This window comes from Culex pipiens, chromosome 1 (genome assembly GCF_016801865.2).
Source record: "Culex pipiens pallens isolate TS chromosome 1, TS_CPP_V2, whole genome shotgun sequence".
Taxonomy (NCBI): Eukaryota; Metazoa; Arthropoda; class Insecta; order Diptera; family Culicidae; genus Culex; species Culex pipiens.
The window spans coordinates 21,473,899-21,490,939 of NC_068937.1; the positions used below are offsets into that span (position 1 = coordinate 21,473,899).

The window sequence follows — 17,041 nt, forward strand, 5'->3', positions numbered from 1 at the left end:
GACAGATCGTGACTGAGTCAAATGAAATTAAATGCAAAATTTTGAGAGTAGATTTATTTTCATCTCATTTTTTAAATTTAAAATTGCAATTTTAAAATTATGAAATTTTCAAGTTTTCAAATTATGACAATTTTGCAAGAAATTTTTTGACAATTTTGACAATTTTGACAATATTGACAATTTTGACAATTTTGGCAATTTTGACATTTTTGACAATTTTGTCAATTTTGAAAAATTTTACAATTTTGACAATTTTGACAATTTTGACAGATTTGACAATTTTGACAATTTTGACAGATTTGACAATTTTGACAATTTTGACAATTTTGACAATTTTGACAATTTTGACAATTTTGACAATTTTGACAATTTTGACAATTTTGACAATTTTGACAATTTTGACAATTGGGTACTAAAGCCCTATGTAAATTTTTATGTACAACGGTAAATAACACGATTAAAAACCATTTCTGATCACTTTTTTTCATTTTATTGCAAATTTTTTTTTGACAAGACAACATTTTTTCGATGGATCAACTATGGTCCCTATGGAACGAGCTGTCAAGTAGGAACTTTTCTGTCAAGAAGGACCGCGAGGTTAATTTTTCAAAATTGATTTAAAAATCCATTTTAAACTCTTTGTGGTCGTACAAAGGGTCATTGTACTCAGAAAAATAAGCTTTATCGCTGTAAACAATAATATCAGCAATCTAAGCTTAATTTTAGGACCCAATTTCGACAACTTTGACAATTTTTGACAATTTTGTTACTTTTATGAATTTAGTAAATTTTGTAAATATTGTAAATTTTGTCAATTTTGTCAATTTTGACAATTTTGGCAATTTTGAAAATTTTTACAATTTTGATAATTTTGACAATTTTGACAAATTTGTCAATTTTCACAATTTTGACAGATTTGACAATATTGACAATGTTGACAATTTTGACAATTTTGACAATTTTGACAATTTTGACAATTCGACGGTAACATTTCAAAAGGCATCATGTACATTTTGACACTTTCTGGGTTATTGCATATTCTGAAAGTACTCCTAATAAGCTACCTCTCCACCAAAAATGAGCAAAAGTTACTTCAGTAAAGTCTGTTTAATCATGATTTTAAATAAAGTAACATAAACAAAATCTCTGCCATCAGCAGTCCCTGTTTATATAGCCCTGTCAATCTGTCAAACAAAAGACTACATGAACCTCGTGACGAAAAAAAGCAACATGAACAAAGCGCCATGTACATTCGGCGAAGAAAAACGAATCATAACAAAGCGTCCCCCTCAATGACAGCAGGGTGATATAGACGTTGGTGATTTCAAAAGAAGTTATGTTTGTTTTACTCAAATAAAATTACGGAAATGATGTTTTATTGAATTTTGATGATCAAGTATCAATGAAAGCAACGTTTTTCATCGTTTGTTATCATTAGAACATCTTATTTTGCTTTTATATTAAAATGGGAATTGAAAATGGATGCTCAACATTCAAATGCGTTTTTCTCAAAACGCATGCATGGCCATGACCATGGTTTGTACATGATGCTTTTTGAAATGTTGGCGTCGAATTTTGACAATTTTGACATTTTTGACAATTTCAACAATTTTGATGATTGTAGAATTTTAGAATTTTAGAATTTTAGAATTTTAGAATTTTAGAATTTTAGAGTTTTAGAATTTTAGAATTTTAGAATTTTAGAATTTTAGAATTTTAGAATTTTAGAATTTTAGAATTTTAGAATTTTAGAATTTTAGAATTTTAGAATCTTAGAATTTTAGATTTTTAGATTCTTAGAATTTTAGAATTTTAGAATTTTAGAATTTTAGAATTGGGTACTGAAGCCCTATTTCAATTTTATGTACAACAGTTAAAAACACGATTAAAAACCATTTCTGATCACTTTTTTTTCATTTTAATGCAATTTTTTTTTTTTGACAAGACAACATTTTTTCGATGGATCAACTATGGTCCCCTTGGAACGAGCTGTCAAGTAGGAGCTTTTCTGTCAAGAAGGACCGCGAGGTTAATTTTTCAAAATTGATTTAAAAATCAATTTTAAACTCTTTGTGGTCTTACAAAGGGTCATTGTACTCAGAAAAATAAGCTTTATCGCTGTAAACAATAATATCCAGAGTTTTTTTTGAAAAGGACCAATAAGCTATTGTCTTTCATATGCTCGGGGCAAGACAGTGAGCAAGAGAGTTACTCTGGTTGCTCCCGTTTCCTCTGCTTTGCTCCCGTTTGCTCTGAAATTTTGCTTTTGACCGTTTTCAGCTCATTCCTCTGGGTTGCTCTACATTCCTCCAGATTCCTCCCGATTGCTCCCGTTTGCTCCGAATATTTTAAGAGAGATCTCTATGAAGAGAGCAGAAAAAGAGAGAAGAGCGAAACAAGGAAATGTCATTTTGTTGTTTGTTTACTTTTAAAACATTATTTTTTCCAGACGATTCCAGAATCTGGCCTGGTTCACTGGCATGATTGGCCATATTAAATACGATCGGAGTGTCGGTTGTCAGCAGGCCAGCTTCTGCGGTGGCTATGCAAGTGAGTCACGACGGCACTTCCAGAAACACAGCCCGTGATTCACACGACCAATCCGGCGGTGGGAACCACGACGTCGACCGCGGCCACTTGTTTACTTGAGGAGGAAGTTGGAAGTTGTAATTGGCGGGGTTCGGTTTCAAGTCGACTGTTAGTTCATATGCAACAAGAAGAATGGCACTCCGCATCGGAACCCAAGTAACCATCCAGCACTAAAACATGGTCACTGTTCAGCACTGAGAGCGCTTTTACAGCTACGAGTAAAAGCTAAGAAGTTTTGAGATCAGCCCTAACAGCTACTTTAGTGCTGAACAATGACCGAGTTTGGACTTTACTCGGCCGGTTTAGTGCTGGCCTCTACTGTTGGTGTCCACCCCTGCAGAAAATGTCAAAAAAAATGAGAGAAGCAAAAATATTGCTTCCACTCTCTTCTCTCTGCCTTTCTCTTCTCGCCATTCTATTTTTGGTTTGCCTATTATCTACATTACCGACTCAGCTGACCGAGATTGCGAAGTCGATTTTTTGGTTGAAGTTGAATGGTTGGGGATGTGATGCCAGATCATAGAAGTTGTCGTCGCTGTTGATTCCTGTGCCCGTGCCTTCTTACCTAAATAGGAGATTGAATTGCAAGCTGGTTTTTGTAGTTACATATGAAGTCAATTTGAGCCAGAAAAATGCCAAACAACTTCTTGGGTTTACTGTTTCTCCCCGTTGGAAAGGGCATAGAAGAAAACAGTTTGCGATCTTGTTCGAAAGATTAAATTTGTTGTCTTTTATTCATAATATTTAATATAATTACTACATACAATTCCGAAAGCCTTGAACTGGCTTGACGAGAGCCAATGAATTGTACGCCGCCCGCTTGGTTCGGTGGGAGACCAGCAGGACAAAACTAAACGCCATTTATTCCTGCGGCTCATTGTTGCGGTCTTCCAAGAAGGTGGAATTGCTCTCGTTCGTGTTAGCTGTAAAGTATTAATTATTCTTTAGTACCTTATATGAAAAATGCTTTGTAAATACTTACGAGGATGATGAAAACCGAGATGAACACGGTTTTGAGCTGCTGGCTTCGTCAGCTTACAATCGTTGTTGATTTTTTTATGCGAAGCGAGAAAGTGAGATGGTTATTGTTTTCTTGCACTCTCTCTTTCACTCTCCTCTCAGAATGTGAACAGCGTTGCCAGTTTCATAGAAAAAGCATGACAGTGTTGCTAGTCGTTGCACTTAAGCAGCATTTAATCAGCTTTGGACAGTGCAGTTGAATAAGTGCTGAATCGCATTTGTAAATGCTATTGCATGACTAATTAGCAATGGAATGCCAATCTGTTGCCGATTTCTGACTTTTTGCTAGTGCTGGATGGTTACTTGGGAAGTTCGTTACAGTTCCGGATCGACTTGGAGAAGGATATCGACACGACTCTCGACCGATACCACAGATGAAATATGAGTCATTTCTTGCGTTTAGTCGTCTATTTTGTATTTAACATCTCTCGCTGACCCTCGAGAAATGGGGACCGATGGAAGTGGCTGCCAACTATCGCGGGTCGTTACGATCGATTTGTCTGTTCAAGTTCATCTTGTTGGCCGGAGATTATCTACCTCCAATTCTCTTCAATCCGTATCTAAACCGCGTTCAACCTGCTGAAGCAGGAAAGCCAAGGTGGCTTTGGAGGTGCCGCACCGACCATCTCGTGGGAATACTTCTTCAACTTGCTGTCCCGGTACTATCAGAAACAGAACCCCGGTTCCAAGACGGTTTATAGCAGTCGAGCCTTGAGGATTGCAAGCAGTCCTGCTAGTGATCCGTGCTGTGGAGGCCCGTGTTGCCCTCAGCGAACACTCAAACAACTCGGCCTCATCAGCTGTTCTGTCCCGATTGCCCTAAAAGTTGAACTCGTCTAAACCATGGAAGTACTTGGCAATTCCAAAGAAACCATCCTTCAACTGAGGGTCAATCTAGAAGCTTCCCAGGTCATTGCGATTATTCTCACGGTCAACACCTAGTTTGGTGACGATTTTGGTTTCAACCTAAACGTTTATTCTTTGCAGTGACTAAGTCTTCGAGCAAATGGCAGCTCTCGACGACTCGAAACAGAACAAGTGCAACCGGAAGTTCTCCCAATTGCGCTAAGATCGACGAGTCAAAGAAGCTTGACGACGAAGTGATTTGTCTTGGAAGAAGTTCAGTTCATGTAGCAGCAAACCGCTGACCGGCTACAAGGGACCAACCTCCAAAACGTACCACGACCTACCTACCTACCTCTTGCTGAGTCCTGGGAACGACGAAACACACGAAGAAAACCAAACGAAGAACCACTTACCGAACTGGACATAATCATCCCGTATTGCCGAAGATCGCTCAAAATCCCGAAGGTGCTGATTAAGATGCCCCCTCCCTTCCCTCTCCCCACGGAAATTAATGTTTATTAACCAACACGAGATACAATAAATAACGGCTAAACTACAACAAATAAAAAAAAAACCCTGCCAGCATATGGCCACGGTGACACAATGTCGTGGAATCCTTTTCGGGCCTTCTTACACGTCCTCAATCGACGATTATGTCCTTGGCCTTCCTAGTTCCTGGTTCTTCCCATGTGTCCATTGGAGTCTGTTGTTTCTGTCCGGTCCATGACTTGCCCACGACCCCGTACGGGGTCGTTACATGAGCCGATCTAGCCTTCGGGAATGTTGCTGTTCCGGTACACTTCCGGCATTCCGGCACATTCCGATGTGCATTTTTCAACTCGATCTGGGGGAGGAGGAAAGTTAAAAAATAGACACAATGGAGTTGGACAGTGCGGCAATTTTCTTGCGGAGGTATTCCAACTCGGTTGTAAACTCCCCGTTAATACTTACCGGGGCCATGGTACTTGGAGTGGGTCGCAGAGCAAGGCTTTTCAGAAAATTTAGCAACATGTTTTTATCCCCAACAATAATTGCCGCAAAAAGCAGCGAACTTCACACAGGCAAAATCAAAACGGTAAACATGACATCAGATGAGAAACGTCAACAATGTCAAAAGTGACATTTCTGACAAGAAGAGCGAGGTTTCTCTTATTTCTCCGAATTTCTCTCGATTCCTCCCGTTTGCTCCCGGAGTAACTCTAGTTTGTTCTGGTTTCTTCACTGTCTTGCCCCGAGTTCATATGTTTATAGGTCCTATTAAAAAAAAACTCGAGATATCAGCAATCTAAGCTTCATTTTAGGACCCAATTTTAGAATTTTTGCTGTGAAAGGTTCCGGTGACAAGATTGGGCGAAAATTCATCGCTCGGAGATCGCGAGCGGCGAATTCCCGGGTGCAAAAAAATTAGAATTTTAGTTGACTTTTAAAAACATTAGAATGACGAAATTTTTGGATTTTTTTTTTGCAAGAAAACAATACTTTCTGTTAAACTTATATTTTTTTCATAACAAATTACTAGTCGATTTGTAATGTACAGCAGTTTTATGCATTTTCCACTACTTTTCGCATTGAACTGTTGATTTAAATTTTAGTTTGTTTCTAGGTTTGTTTACTGATAAATTTCTTGATGACGAAAAAATGGCACTTTTTAATCTGGGTGGTGAAAAGTGAGGTCAAAAAGCGGCACTGATTTTAAATTGTAATTGTAATTTTATTTGGCAACGATATCCTGTTAGTCAGACTTTTATCAGGGCAAGGAGGTGTACAAACCGGAAATTTAAATTGGAACTAGAATGTGTGAATTTAAATGTCTAAGTGGGACCATTTTTCTATTCACCTGAAGATGTAATTATTGCGAATTATTGTTTATATTTTGCATTCGGATCTTTTCAAAAATGGTATTACAGTCATCCCACATATTCGGAACACCCACAAATTCGGAACACTTTTGTGGTAATTTGTCAATAACATGCCAAATGCAGCTTTTTTGTCGACCCTTCTTTTTTATAGGACCTTCGTTTGGACATTCTCTTGCTATTTCACTAGTAAAAATTGTACTTTTTGAACAAAAAACCTCATTTCAAGACTATTTTATCAAGAGCAGAAAAACTCTGCTTCCAAATTGCCTGTTCCATGATTGTGGGATGTTATTGTGCCTCCCACAATTGTGGAACACATGAATTTAACTGATATTTTTTACAAAAAGTTATCAGACCATTCATAAAACATAACTAAGCTTGAGTTTCGTTGGTTTCAGTGCGTGAAGTCATTATTTTGTAAAAAATGTGTACTCCTGGAGAGAACCAAAGTTTGTTTACATCCGTAAGAAAAAAGTGTTCCGAATTTGTGGATTTCAAGGGTCAAAGTTTTTCTTCAAAAACTTGATTTAAAAGTAAAAATATAGCACGTTTGATACAGCATTCGAAAGATCGCAAGAAAAGCTTTCAAATGAAGGTAGAAGCCTCGGGTTGGGCGCTGTCAAATGTTAGTTGACAAGCGGAATTTAATTCCTTAATATATTTAATGCGAAAATTAAATATATCAAGCCCAGTTTCGCGCCCCTCGCCACAAATTCAAACGTATTCGATTTAATAAGCGCTCAATCGTCAAACTAATGTTTGACATTTCGACCCATTTGTTCGTCGATTTCCAATTACGTGGTGTTGTGCTTTTGTCTGCTGTCTGTTGTTTCATTTAGCAGATTTGGATTCGCTAATTCAAATGTAGTTCAATCCGAATTAACAAATTCGTTCTGTATTCTTTCTACCTCGATTATTTTTTTTTTTGAACCCTATTTTCTTTAAGGAAATCCAAAACAAATTTCCCTCCGTGCCAGTGTTGACCCAACCGCACTTCCGGAAGCGCACTTTGCGTTCAACCTCGCGCCTGTCATCGGCTGACAGCGCTGCGCTAAACAACCATCTGTCATCACTCTCTCTCCTTCGCACCACGGCGACCTGTCATCGGTGCCGCGCACCCTTCTCTCTTTCTCTTTCCGGCAATCGTATGGAATTGTTGTAACACATTTCTGCTGCCAAGGTGAATTTTGGTGAAAATTTCGTGAAATTCGTGCAAGATTGCGGGTGAAAGTGCGTGCATTGTGAGCGCCGGGTGACGACGGGTGATTTGGGGTGGTTTTTCGCTGGAAAAGAATCGTTTTTTGGGTGGAAATTGGGTGGTGAAAATTTCGGTCGTCGTCACCTTGGTGCGCGCCAGTGTCAACAATGAATGCGTCTCTAACCTCTTTCTTTTCTTGCGGCGGAGGAACGGATTATTACGGAAAATGGAGATTGATTTTGGTTCCGTTTGCAGATGTTTATGCCCAAAGCTCATCGCGTCGCCATCTACGAGTACCTCTTCAAGGAGGGCGTGTTGGTCGCGCAGAAGGATTTCTACGCCCCGAAGCACCCGGAGCTGGAGCAGATTCCGAACCTGCACGTCATCAAGACGATGCAATCGCTGAAGTCGAAGAACTTTGTCAAGGAGCAGTTTGCGTGGCGTCACTACTACTGGTACCTGACGAACGAGGGCATCGAGTATCTGCGCTCGTACCTGCACCTGCCCCCGGAGATTGTTCCGTCGACGCTGAAGCGGGCGGCCCGTTCGGAGCCCCAGCGCGCCCGTGGTGCCGGCGGTCCCGGAGGACCCCGCGGCGATCGCGATGACCGCAAGGGAGGCCCCGGCGAGGACCGACAGGCGTACCGCCGGACGCAGCAGGCCGGAGGACCGGACAAGAAGGGCGACGTCGGTGCCGGAGCTGGCGATGTTGAGTTCGTAAGTGGTCCCCCCCTCCTTCTCTAGCTGACCATCAAACACTAACCGACTGCTTTTTCTGTCCAATTTCAGCGTGGTGGATTTGGCCGCGGAGCCCGGCCCCAGTAAGCTTACCCTTAAGCCGGAGTGGACACGGATTGCGGAGTGCTTTAACTTTGTTGTTCGTGTACATTTAACAATAAAACAAAGTTCTATGATTTAAGCCACCCCAAACAAGTGCGGAACGCCAAGCGAACCTGTTTTGGATTTTGATTCGGAAAGAGAAACGTCCCTAAGGGAGATCGTCTGATTTCGAGGTGAGTTTTCAAATTGGACGTTGTTTGGGCAAGAGTTGCGGTGTAAATTAGGGAACGCCCAAACACTTGTTTCGATCAACGACCTCAACGGCAACGTCCTTTTTGAAAATTTAGCCACTGGAATTTCGGGTTTGTTTTTGGAGTTTACAAGGAGAGTCTTTGTCTGCAGAAACGACAGAAACAGAGTTCTAAGATAAATTTGAACCCCCTTAACACTTAAAACTTCTAATTTGGAAACTAATTGTTATCTGTTAATTGTGAAAAATTGCTCAAGGAATCCGAAATGTTAGTCCGAATTCCGATTTAAACTTAGTGTTAATGTTAACATTCCACAGGTCGCCTTCCCATAGGTGTTGTGGTCCAGCTTGTGATGACACCACTGCCTTCTCTTTATTAAGCAATCAAATTCAGAAGGGAAAAGATCACCAGTTGTGTTGGTCCGAGCCGGGATTTGAAACCTGGTCTACCGCTTACTAGACGGAAGCGTTACCCACTAGGCTACGTGGCTCGGTCTTTTTAACTGATAAAAGCTTATGAATTGTGGAATTTTAAAATTCTAGGATTTAATATTCTAAAACAAATAGATTTTTTAACCCTCTACAGCTTATTTTTCTGAGTACAATGACCCTTTGTACGACCACAAAGAGTTTAAATTTGATTTTTAAATCAATTTTGAAAAATTAACCTCGCGGTCCTTCTTGACAGAAAAGCTCCTACTTGACAGCTCGTTCCAAGGGGACCATAGTTGATCCATCGAAAAAATGTTGTCTTGTCAAAAAAAAAAATTGCATTAATATGAAAAAAAGTTATCAGAAATGGTTTTTAATCGTGTTTTTTACCGTTGTACATAAAAAATTTCATAGGGCTTTAGTACCCAATTGTTAGCAAATTAACATGTTGTTTCATGCATTGTTTCCCTTTGCCCCAACGGGTTGTTCGTCTTGCCCCACTAGTTGAGTAGAATGTACGGAAAAAAAAATCAATTTTTTACATTAAAAAATCAGATTTTTTTAAAAACTTGTTCTATCAAAGTCTTAGTCAAGACCTGGAATAAGATGATTCCAATAAATCCGACAGATTTTTTAACGTTTTTAATGGGTTATAACGAGCAATTCCTTAGCTTGTTACATTTGCCCCACTTTCCCCTACATTTTTTCAACCTGGTTCAACATGAGTTAGTTTCAGGGTTGTTACGGACGGCGCGGATCGCGCGGATGGCGCGTTTCGCGCGGATAGCGCGGATCTGGCGCGGATTTGCTGGCTAATTTTGCTCAGGCGCGGATTTCGCGCGGATGGCAATTTTGATAAATAAATTAATTGAGAGAGATAGAATTATTTTCAAGTTATTAAGAAAAATATTATCAGCAGTTACGATAATTTGTTTTTTTCCACTGAGTTGAAGAATTTCATATTTATTAATTGAATTTTCTTCTAAAAATGTTTGTTTGTATTTTCTTAGTACGAACCGTCGAAAAATGAAGATGAAGATTATATAGAAATTATTTTTTATATGTTTCTTGGCATTTTTTAATATCTCTGGCTCTGAATATTTAATTTCTTTTGAGTTTGTAATGATTTTTAACCTTATTCATTTTTAATTTTATACTGGATTTATTAAATTTATAATGTTGTAAATCAAATATTACAAACTTTTCCCGAAGATATAGATATTGGACTGTGTAACAAAAACGATTATTGGGGCTTGTTCTGGTGGGCGCCAAATTTGAGCTTGATTGGACGTAACAGAAGCTGGCCTCCACTTTCGAATTTTAGATGGGAGTTAGTTCGTAGAAATATTTTTTTCTAAATTTAACAATTCTTGACGAAAATAAAAAAATCAGAACATTCAAATTTCAAAGCTTCAGAAATTCATAAATTCTTAGCTTTTTTTGTTTAAATCGTTTTTTAAACCAAAAGAATATCAAAATTCATATTAAAATTTTTTCGAACATCTTAAATTGAATTTAAAAAATCAGAAATTTCTAATTTCAAAATTTTAGAAATCTGAAACTTAAAATAACAAAAAATTTGGGAAATCAAAAATTTAAAAACTAATGAAAAATCAAATATTAACAAGTCAAAATTTCAAAACTAAAAAATATTAAAATAAAAACAATTTAGAAAACAAAAAAAAATCTCAAATCTCAAATAAATTAAGAATTCTTAAATTCTTAAATTCTTAAATTCTTAAATTCTTAAATTCTTAAATTCTTAAATTCTTAAATTCTTATATTCTTAAATTCTTAAATTCTTAAATTCTTAAATTCTTAAATTCTTAAATTCTTAAATTCTTAAATTCCTAAATTCTTAAATTCTTAAATTCTTAAATTCTTAAATTCTTAAATTCTTAAATTCTTAAATTCTTAAATTCTTAAATTCTTAAATTCTTAAATTCTTAAATTCTTAAATTCTTAAATTCTTAAATTCTTAAATTCTTAAATTCTTAAATTCTTAAATTCTTAAATTCTTAAATTCTCAAATTCTTAAATTCTTAAATTCTTAAATTCTTAAATTCTTAAATTCTTAAATTCTTAAATTCTTAAATTCTTAAATTCTCAAATTCTTAAATTCTTAAATTCTTAAATTCTTAAATTCTTAAATTCTTAAATTCTTAAATTCTTAAATTCCTAAATTCTTAAATTCTTAAATTCTTAAATTCTTAAATTCTTAAATTCTTAAATTCTTAAATTCTTAAATTCTTAAATTCTTAAATTCTTAAATTCTTAAATTCTTAAATTCTTAAATTCTTAAATTCTTAAATTCTTAAATTCTTAAATTCTTAAATTCTTAAATTCTTAAATTCTTAAATTCTTAAATTCTTAAATTCTTAAATTCTTAAATTCTTAAATTCTTAAATTCTTAAATTCTTAAATTCTTAAATTCTTAAATTCTTAAATTCTTAAATTCTTAAATTCTTAAATTCTTAAATTCTTAAATTCTTAAATTCTTAAATTCTTAAAATTCTTAAATTCTTAAATTCTTAAATTCTTAAATTCTTAAATTCTTAAATTCTTAAATTCTTAAATTCTTAAATTCTTAAATTCTTAAATTCTTAAATTCTTAAATTCTTAAATTCTTAAATTCTTAAATTCTTAAATTCTTAAATTCTTAAATTCTTAAATTCTTAAATTCTTAAATTCTTAAATTCTTAAATTCTCAAATTCTTAAATTCTTAAATTCTTAAATTCTTAAATTCTTAAATTCTTAAATTCCTAAATTCTTAAATTCTTAAATTCTTAAATTCTTAAATTCTTAAATTCTCAAATTCTTAAATTCTTAAATTCTTAAATTCTTAAATTCTTAAATTCTTAAATTCTTAAATTCTTAAATTCTTAAATTCTTAAATTCTTAAATTCTTAAATTCTTAAATTCTTAAATTCTTAAATTCTTAAATTCTTTAATGTTTTTTTTTAATTTAAATTGTTGAATTCTTAAATTCAATGTCACAATTTTTAAAGTCATATGTTATGTTAGAGATTTTGAAATTATGAGAAGAAAATATTTTATATATAGGAAATTTCTTTCGGAGTGAAATTTTAGCGAGGATTCTGGAATAAAACTGTATAAAAATTCTTAGATTTTGAATTTTAAGACTTCTGAAATTTAAAATTTTGTCATTTTAAAATTTTAGATTTTGATTTATTTTTTATAAATACCGTATTTTCTATTTAGTAGATTTTTTACATGACCCTTGCCTTGACCGTCTCTTGAGGTATTTTTTTTTATTGCTTTCATTCTTTTAGAGCCTTTAAACATAAAACGAGTTTGTTTTTTTTATCAAATATCTTCTGAATTATTTTTCTTCATTAAAAAAAATGAAATTTCTCAAATGTTGGTCGCAATATTTTTTTTTAATTTGGCGCGGATTTCGCGCGGTTTAGGGTTTTAGGTCGGCGCGGATCTGGCGCGGATTTTTTTTCGACTCTCCCGTAACAACCCTGTATAGAATGATAACGTATAACCATTAAAATTTTATCCAATTAGGTCGATCCAGTATTAAGTAATGGCGAAAAACGTAAAATATCTCGATTTAGCTCTGGGCGGGAAGGGGTTAAAGATGTTTTTGAACCTTCTTATCAATTTAGTATTCCTGAATTTCACAATACGCCCAGTCACGAAATATTCTAGCAGAGCTGGTTCTGCCAGAATCCTGCTAGAACGGTAGAACATTTCTGCTAGAATTCTGTAAGAATATCCAGCTCTGTAAGAATCCTGCTAGAACGTCGTGACTGGGCGTATTTGAACTTAATAGCCCGTTCGCACGGGCGAGTTATAGCCGGTTTTAACGAAAAGGTTATAAGTTAAAACCAAGTTATATCCAGACCGTTCGCACGGACCCGAGAGGTTTTAACGGTTTTAACTATTTTGACAGATTACAGCAGGCTGTGTTTATTTAGTCTTGTCATTTATTTTCGATTTTTCACGGTGATGCAGAACTTGACCATTGTTGGCATTCTATCCGGCACGGGCCGGGTTTTTGGCCTTTTTTCGCTTCTGAATTTGGGCAGGATGGCAGGTATTTTAAATTGTTATAAGTTCGATCTGTTTTGACTAAATTCATTCACAGAATTTATTTTTGATTGTCGGCCGGTTGGAGCTGGACTGACGATCCGATTGACGCCCCCTTGTTCGTTCGAAAGGTCGCGCCTTGATGCTGTGGTCTAACTTGAGGTTACAATGTCTGACGCTGAACAAAATCCGGAAGGTGGCCCGTAAGCCGCATATGGTCAAAGAGAAGAACGAGGCTGATTACGTGCTTTGCTTCAAAATCAATGACTTTCTGGAAGTTCGCATGAAGATTCAAGTGTTCAGGCTGGAAAAGGTCAAGTTCTACTAACACGCCCGCATAATGATCCGTCTGGAAGGATTACGATGAGGACTTGGAAAATGTCTTGCTTCTGGAGATACAAATTGGGACTGAATTGTAGCAGGACCCCGATGGAGCTAAAGAAAGTTGTTGAAAAGCACCTGATCACGATGTGACTCGAAAAATCCAACCGATCAAATTTATACGGGTCGCATGCAAAAGTTAAATAAAGTCTAAGAGTAGTAAAAAGGGGGGGGGGGGGGAGGGGGGTATTGTACGCTTCATACAAAAAAGATAAGGGAAAGGGGTGCAAATTTGCCATACGTACAGTACGATCAGATTGCTAACGCCGGAAGCATCTCCGAAAGCCGGGCTGACCAGCTTATCCAGAGCGCACTGAACTAAATGCGAATTTTTTCGTGGGATAGCACGAATGGGTCATTTTTACATTAGATGTAAATACATTTACACGAGGTAAATTTATTTAATAGTTCCATAATGGATTTTACTCAAGATTATTGGTCTGCTGGAGCCAGATTCCTAGTCCTTCGCAGTATATCCCTGAGAGCATCTTCGTACAAGTGGGGCGAGTGAGACAACAACGAACACATGTTCTACGTCGACCCTACCTGCTGGAAATGGGCAAGAACCAATGGAACGAACTATGTGCTTAAAGTTAATTAGAATTGCCTTTCTAATTTGTTAAGATTACCGGAAGACCGCTATATTCCCTAGCCCCGACCGGGGTGTCCATCGAAGCACTGCGCCGAACCAAAATAAGACTCACTGCGTTGAAGAATTTTAGAGCGAAACCTTGATTATGATGCGAATGGATGCTTGAGAGATCTTGGCAAGAACATAATGCACCTCACCAGCACCTCACCGCCGTGATCAACATACTCTAATGCTCAGAGACGACCGCCCTCCTGCAAAGTGTGGCTCAAGGCGAAGTTTTCGAGTCACCCTAAACACCACCCCCCAATAAAGCCCCTAATCATCTTTTATTATAGAATTTTCAAAAGAACATGCAATCAAATAAAAACGTTCTCCACCTAAGGTCGCATCCGGAACAGCAGAACCAGCGGGTCACGCACGTTGTAGGTTTGCGATCCGTAGAAGAACGCCTGTTCCGATTTAAATGGGCAAAGATCCGTCTTGAGATCGTTCAAGTGGAACATTTTGGTTTGGTACTTTGATTCAGACGGGCCACTTCAGGTTGTGTTTCTTTGACTGGCGGAAGACAAAGACGCCACACCATCCCCTCCAAGCCACAGGACTGGATCATCGACGAGAAACCTGCCTCGCTGGTCGGCTAGCCGTCCTCACGGCCAGGTGATATCGTCCGTAGAGGTCTTTGTTTTCGATCTTGAGCCACTGGACCTCCATCGACGTTCGTTAGCATCCAACCCATCCGACGATCGACTCGCGACACGAGGTCGGCAATTATAGCTCGATGCACGAGTCCGTAGCGTGCCCGCAAACGCTCGTGAGCCATTGGACCCTACCGTTTCCAACCAGCATCGCTGGCGAGCACTCCGATAGTGGTCAGTAGGTGAGTCGTTTGTAGGAGACGCATCAAATCTCCTAGCTAGTGGACCTCACGGGCGTCTGGAAATAACAAGCTCGAGTGCCACGTGTCTCTACAAAGTACCATCAGCGTTTGTGCCAGCCGGCCCGAGAATCTGCCCAGAATCAGCACACGTGATCGCGAAAATCGGTCAGCAGCGTAGTCTGCGTCGGCGTCCATCCGCCGAGGAACAGCATCAGCACCGCGAGTCCCTAGCAATAGCAGCAGAACATCGAGTCCGTAGCATGCCCCGCTAAAGCACGTGAGCCAGTCGTTCCCGCCAGGACGCGCCAAATCCTCGAGTCAGTGGACCGCGTTGGTGACCGATCTGCATCCGATGGATTTAAACGGTAATGCCGCATCTCAGACAAGGAGAACTGCGTGAGCAAGCAGCTGAGTCCGGGGTTTGGTAAGTGCTTCGAGATCTAGGCCACCTTCCCGCAAGACTCAATGCTGGCAAATTATCGATGGGGAACTTGTTGCTGCGGACGTTCTGATAGGCGAAACGAAGATCTACTTGGAAACCCTGTTCAGTTCTACAGCAAGCACCGAGCGTAGTGTGGAATCGGATTTCTTCTGGAACACTTCTTGCAAACGTCCAAGTGTATGTCCGCTCAGGTTTTTGGGCATTGGGTGGCACTGAATCCGCGGGCAATAGCGAAGAAATCAAGGGTGGAATCTGCAAGGGCGTATCGGATCAATAAAATGCTTCCAAACTGATTATCTCAACAAAAAAAAAGATTCCAAACCAAATTCTTTCAATACCAAGTTCCTTGCTACGGCGATCTGTCTGTCCGCTCCATGGAACTGGGACGTTCCGATACGCTGGCGTATTTTAGCGACAAACGAAAGAAGAAAAACTAGTTGTTTTTTCCAGTCAATGACAGATGTTTTTTTAAAGTATTTCCAAAGGCTACTAAGAGTTTTCAAGTACTCGAGTTCCCGTTTCGAGCAGTTTTAACTTGGTTATAACTTTTAAAACCAGTTTTAATTTGACAGCTCGTTGTATGGGCAAAACCAGAGTTATAGCCGGTTTTAAGAGTTATAACCACTTTTGGTCTTATAACCGGTTATAACTCGCCCGTGCGAACGGGGTATAAAGTGTTACTTAAATTTAAATTGGCAAAAATGTCAAGGGTTGGTATGAGCACACAGTAAAACTTTTTCTTGAAAGACTCGTTAAACCGGTCCCGTTTGCATGACTAAGGCCGATTTTCAAAAACTTAATTTAAAAAAAAGTTAAAAATATTTTTAATGTATTTCATATAAAAAATCAACTGTATTTGACTTTTGAATTTTTTCAAAAAAACTAAATTTTAAAATCGGGCTTTGTCATGCACACGGGAAATGTCTTGAGAATCCTAACTTCAAATTTCAGCCAATTTGGTCTATCCCATCTCGAGATATTGTGGCAGAAACGTCATTTTAATGTTTGGCTCCATAAGGTTTGCTCGAGAGTTTGCTGGTAGCAGGCGTGCGATGTACCGCGAAGTGGAACCAAAAATCAAATGGTAGTGGTGACTCTGGGTTACTCTGTGGTTTGAAAGTTTGCTTTGCGCATGGCAAAACTTTGAACTTAAATCGTCTTCGACTCACTTAAATCATCAATATCCTTATGAAACATTCAGGAGTGATTGGAAATCACTTTTGAAAGATTTTAAAAAAATAATCGGAATTATGAAATTTTGAGATTTTTTACATGTATGTAATCTTTGAATTTTAATATTGAGGAGTTTTAAAAATTTGAGCAATTTAGAGTTTTTGAATTTAAGAATTATAGGATCGTAAAATAGACTGCAAATTTAAGGTTTAAAAGATTTGGAATATTGAAATTGACTTATGACCTTTAAATTTCAGAATAATTAATTTTAAGAAGCACAAAATTTCAAAAAATGTGGAATTTTAAAAATTTAGAAATCCAGAGTTGTTTTTAAAAAGGTCCTATATCCTATTGTTTTCCATATGTTTATAGGAACTATTCAAAAGTTTTAAAATTTCTTATTTCAGCTGAATTTTTAAATTTAGAAAATTTAAGAGTTTTTCAAGTCTAAAAATATGTTTTCCAATCATTTTTTTAAATTGTAGAAGAATTGTAAACTTCAGTACTTTCAGAAGTGCAATATTCTTGGTTTTATTTTATTA

At 37.3% G+C, this 17,041-nt stretch overlaps 1 protein-coding gene and 1 long non-coding RNA gene across 2 annotated transcripts; one reads left to right on the forward strand and one right to left on the reverse strand.

The window, feature by feature from the left end:
• Positions 1–3,290: 3,290 nt before the first annotated feature.
• Positions 3,291–3,916, reverse strand: LOC128093844 (uncharacterized). Its single transcript, XR_008212784.1, has 2 exons — positions 3,572–3,916; positions 3,291–3,512 (listed from the first exon to the last, which is right to left on the reverse strand). It is a non-coding gene; the product is annotated as an uncharacterized LOC128093844 (long non-coding RNA).
• Positions 3,917–7,358: 3,442 nt separating this feature from the next.
• LOC120420232 (40S ribosomal protein S10b) lies at positions 7,359–8,464 on the forward strand. Its single transcript, XM_039583221.2, has 3 exons — positions 7,359–7,494; positions 7,768–8,229; positions 8,302–8,464. The coding sequence occupies exons 2-3, from the start codon at positions 7,768–7,770 to the stop codon at positions 8,335–8,337; spliced, it is 498 nt and encodes a 165-aa protein (XP_039439155.1). The 5' UTR covers positions 7,359–7,494; the 3' UTR covers positions 8,338–8,464.
• The last annotated feature ends 8,577 nt before the right edge of the window (positions 8,465–17,041 follow it).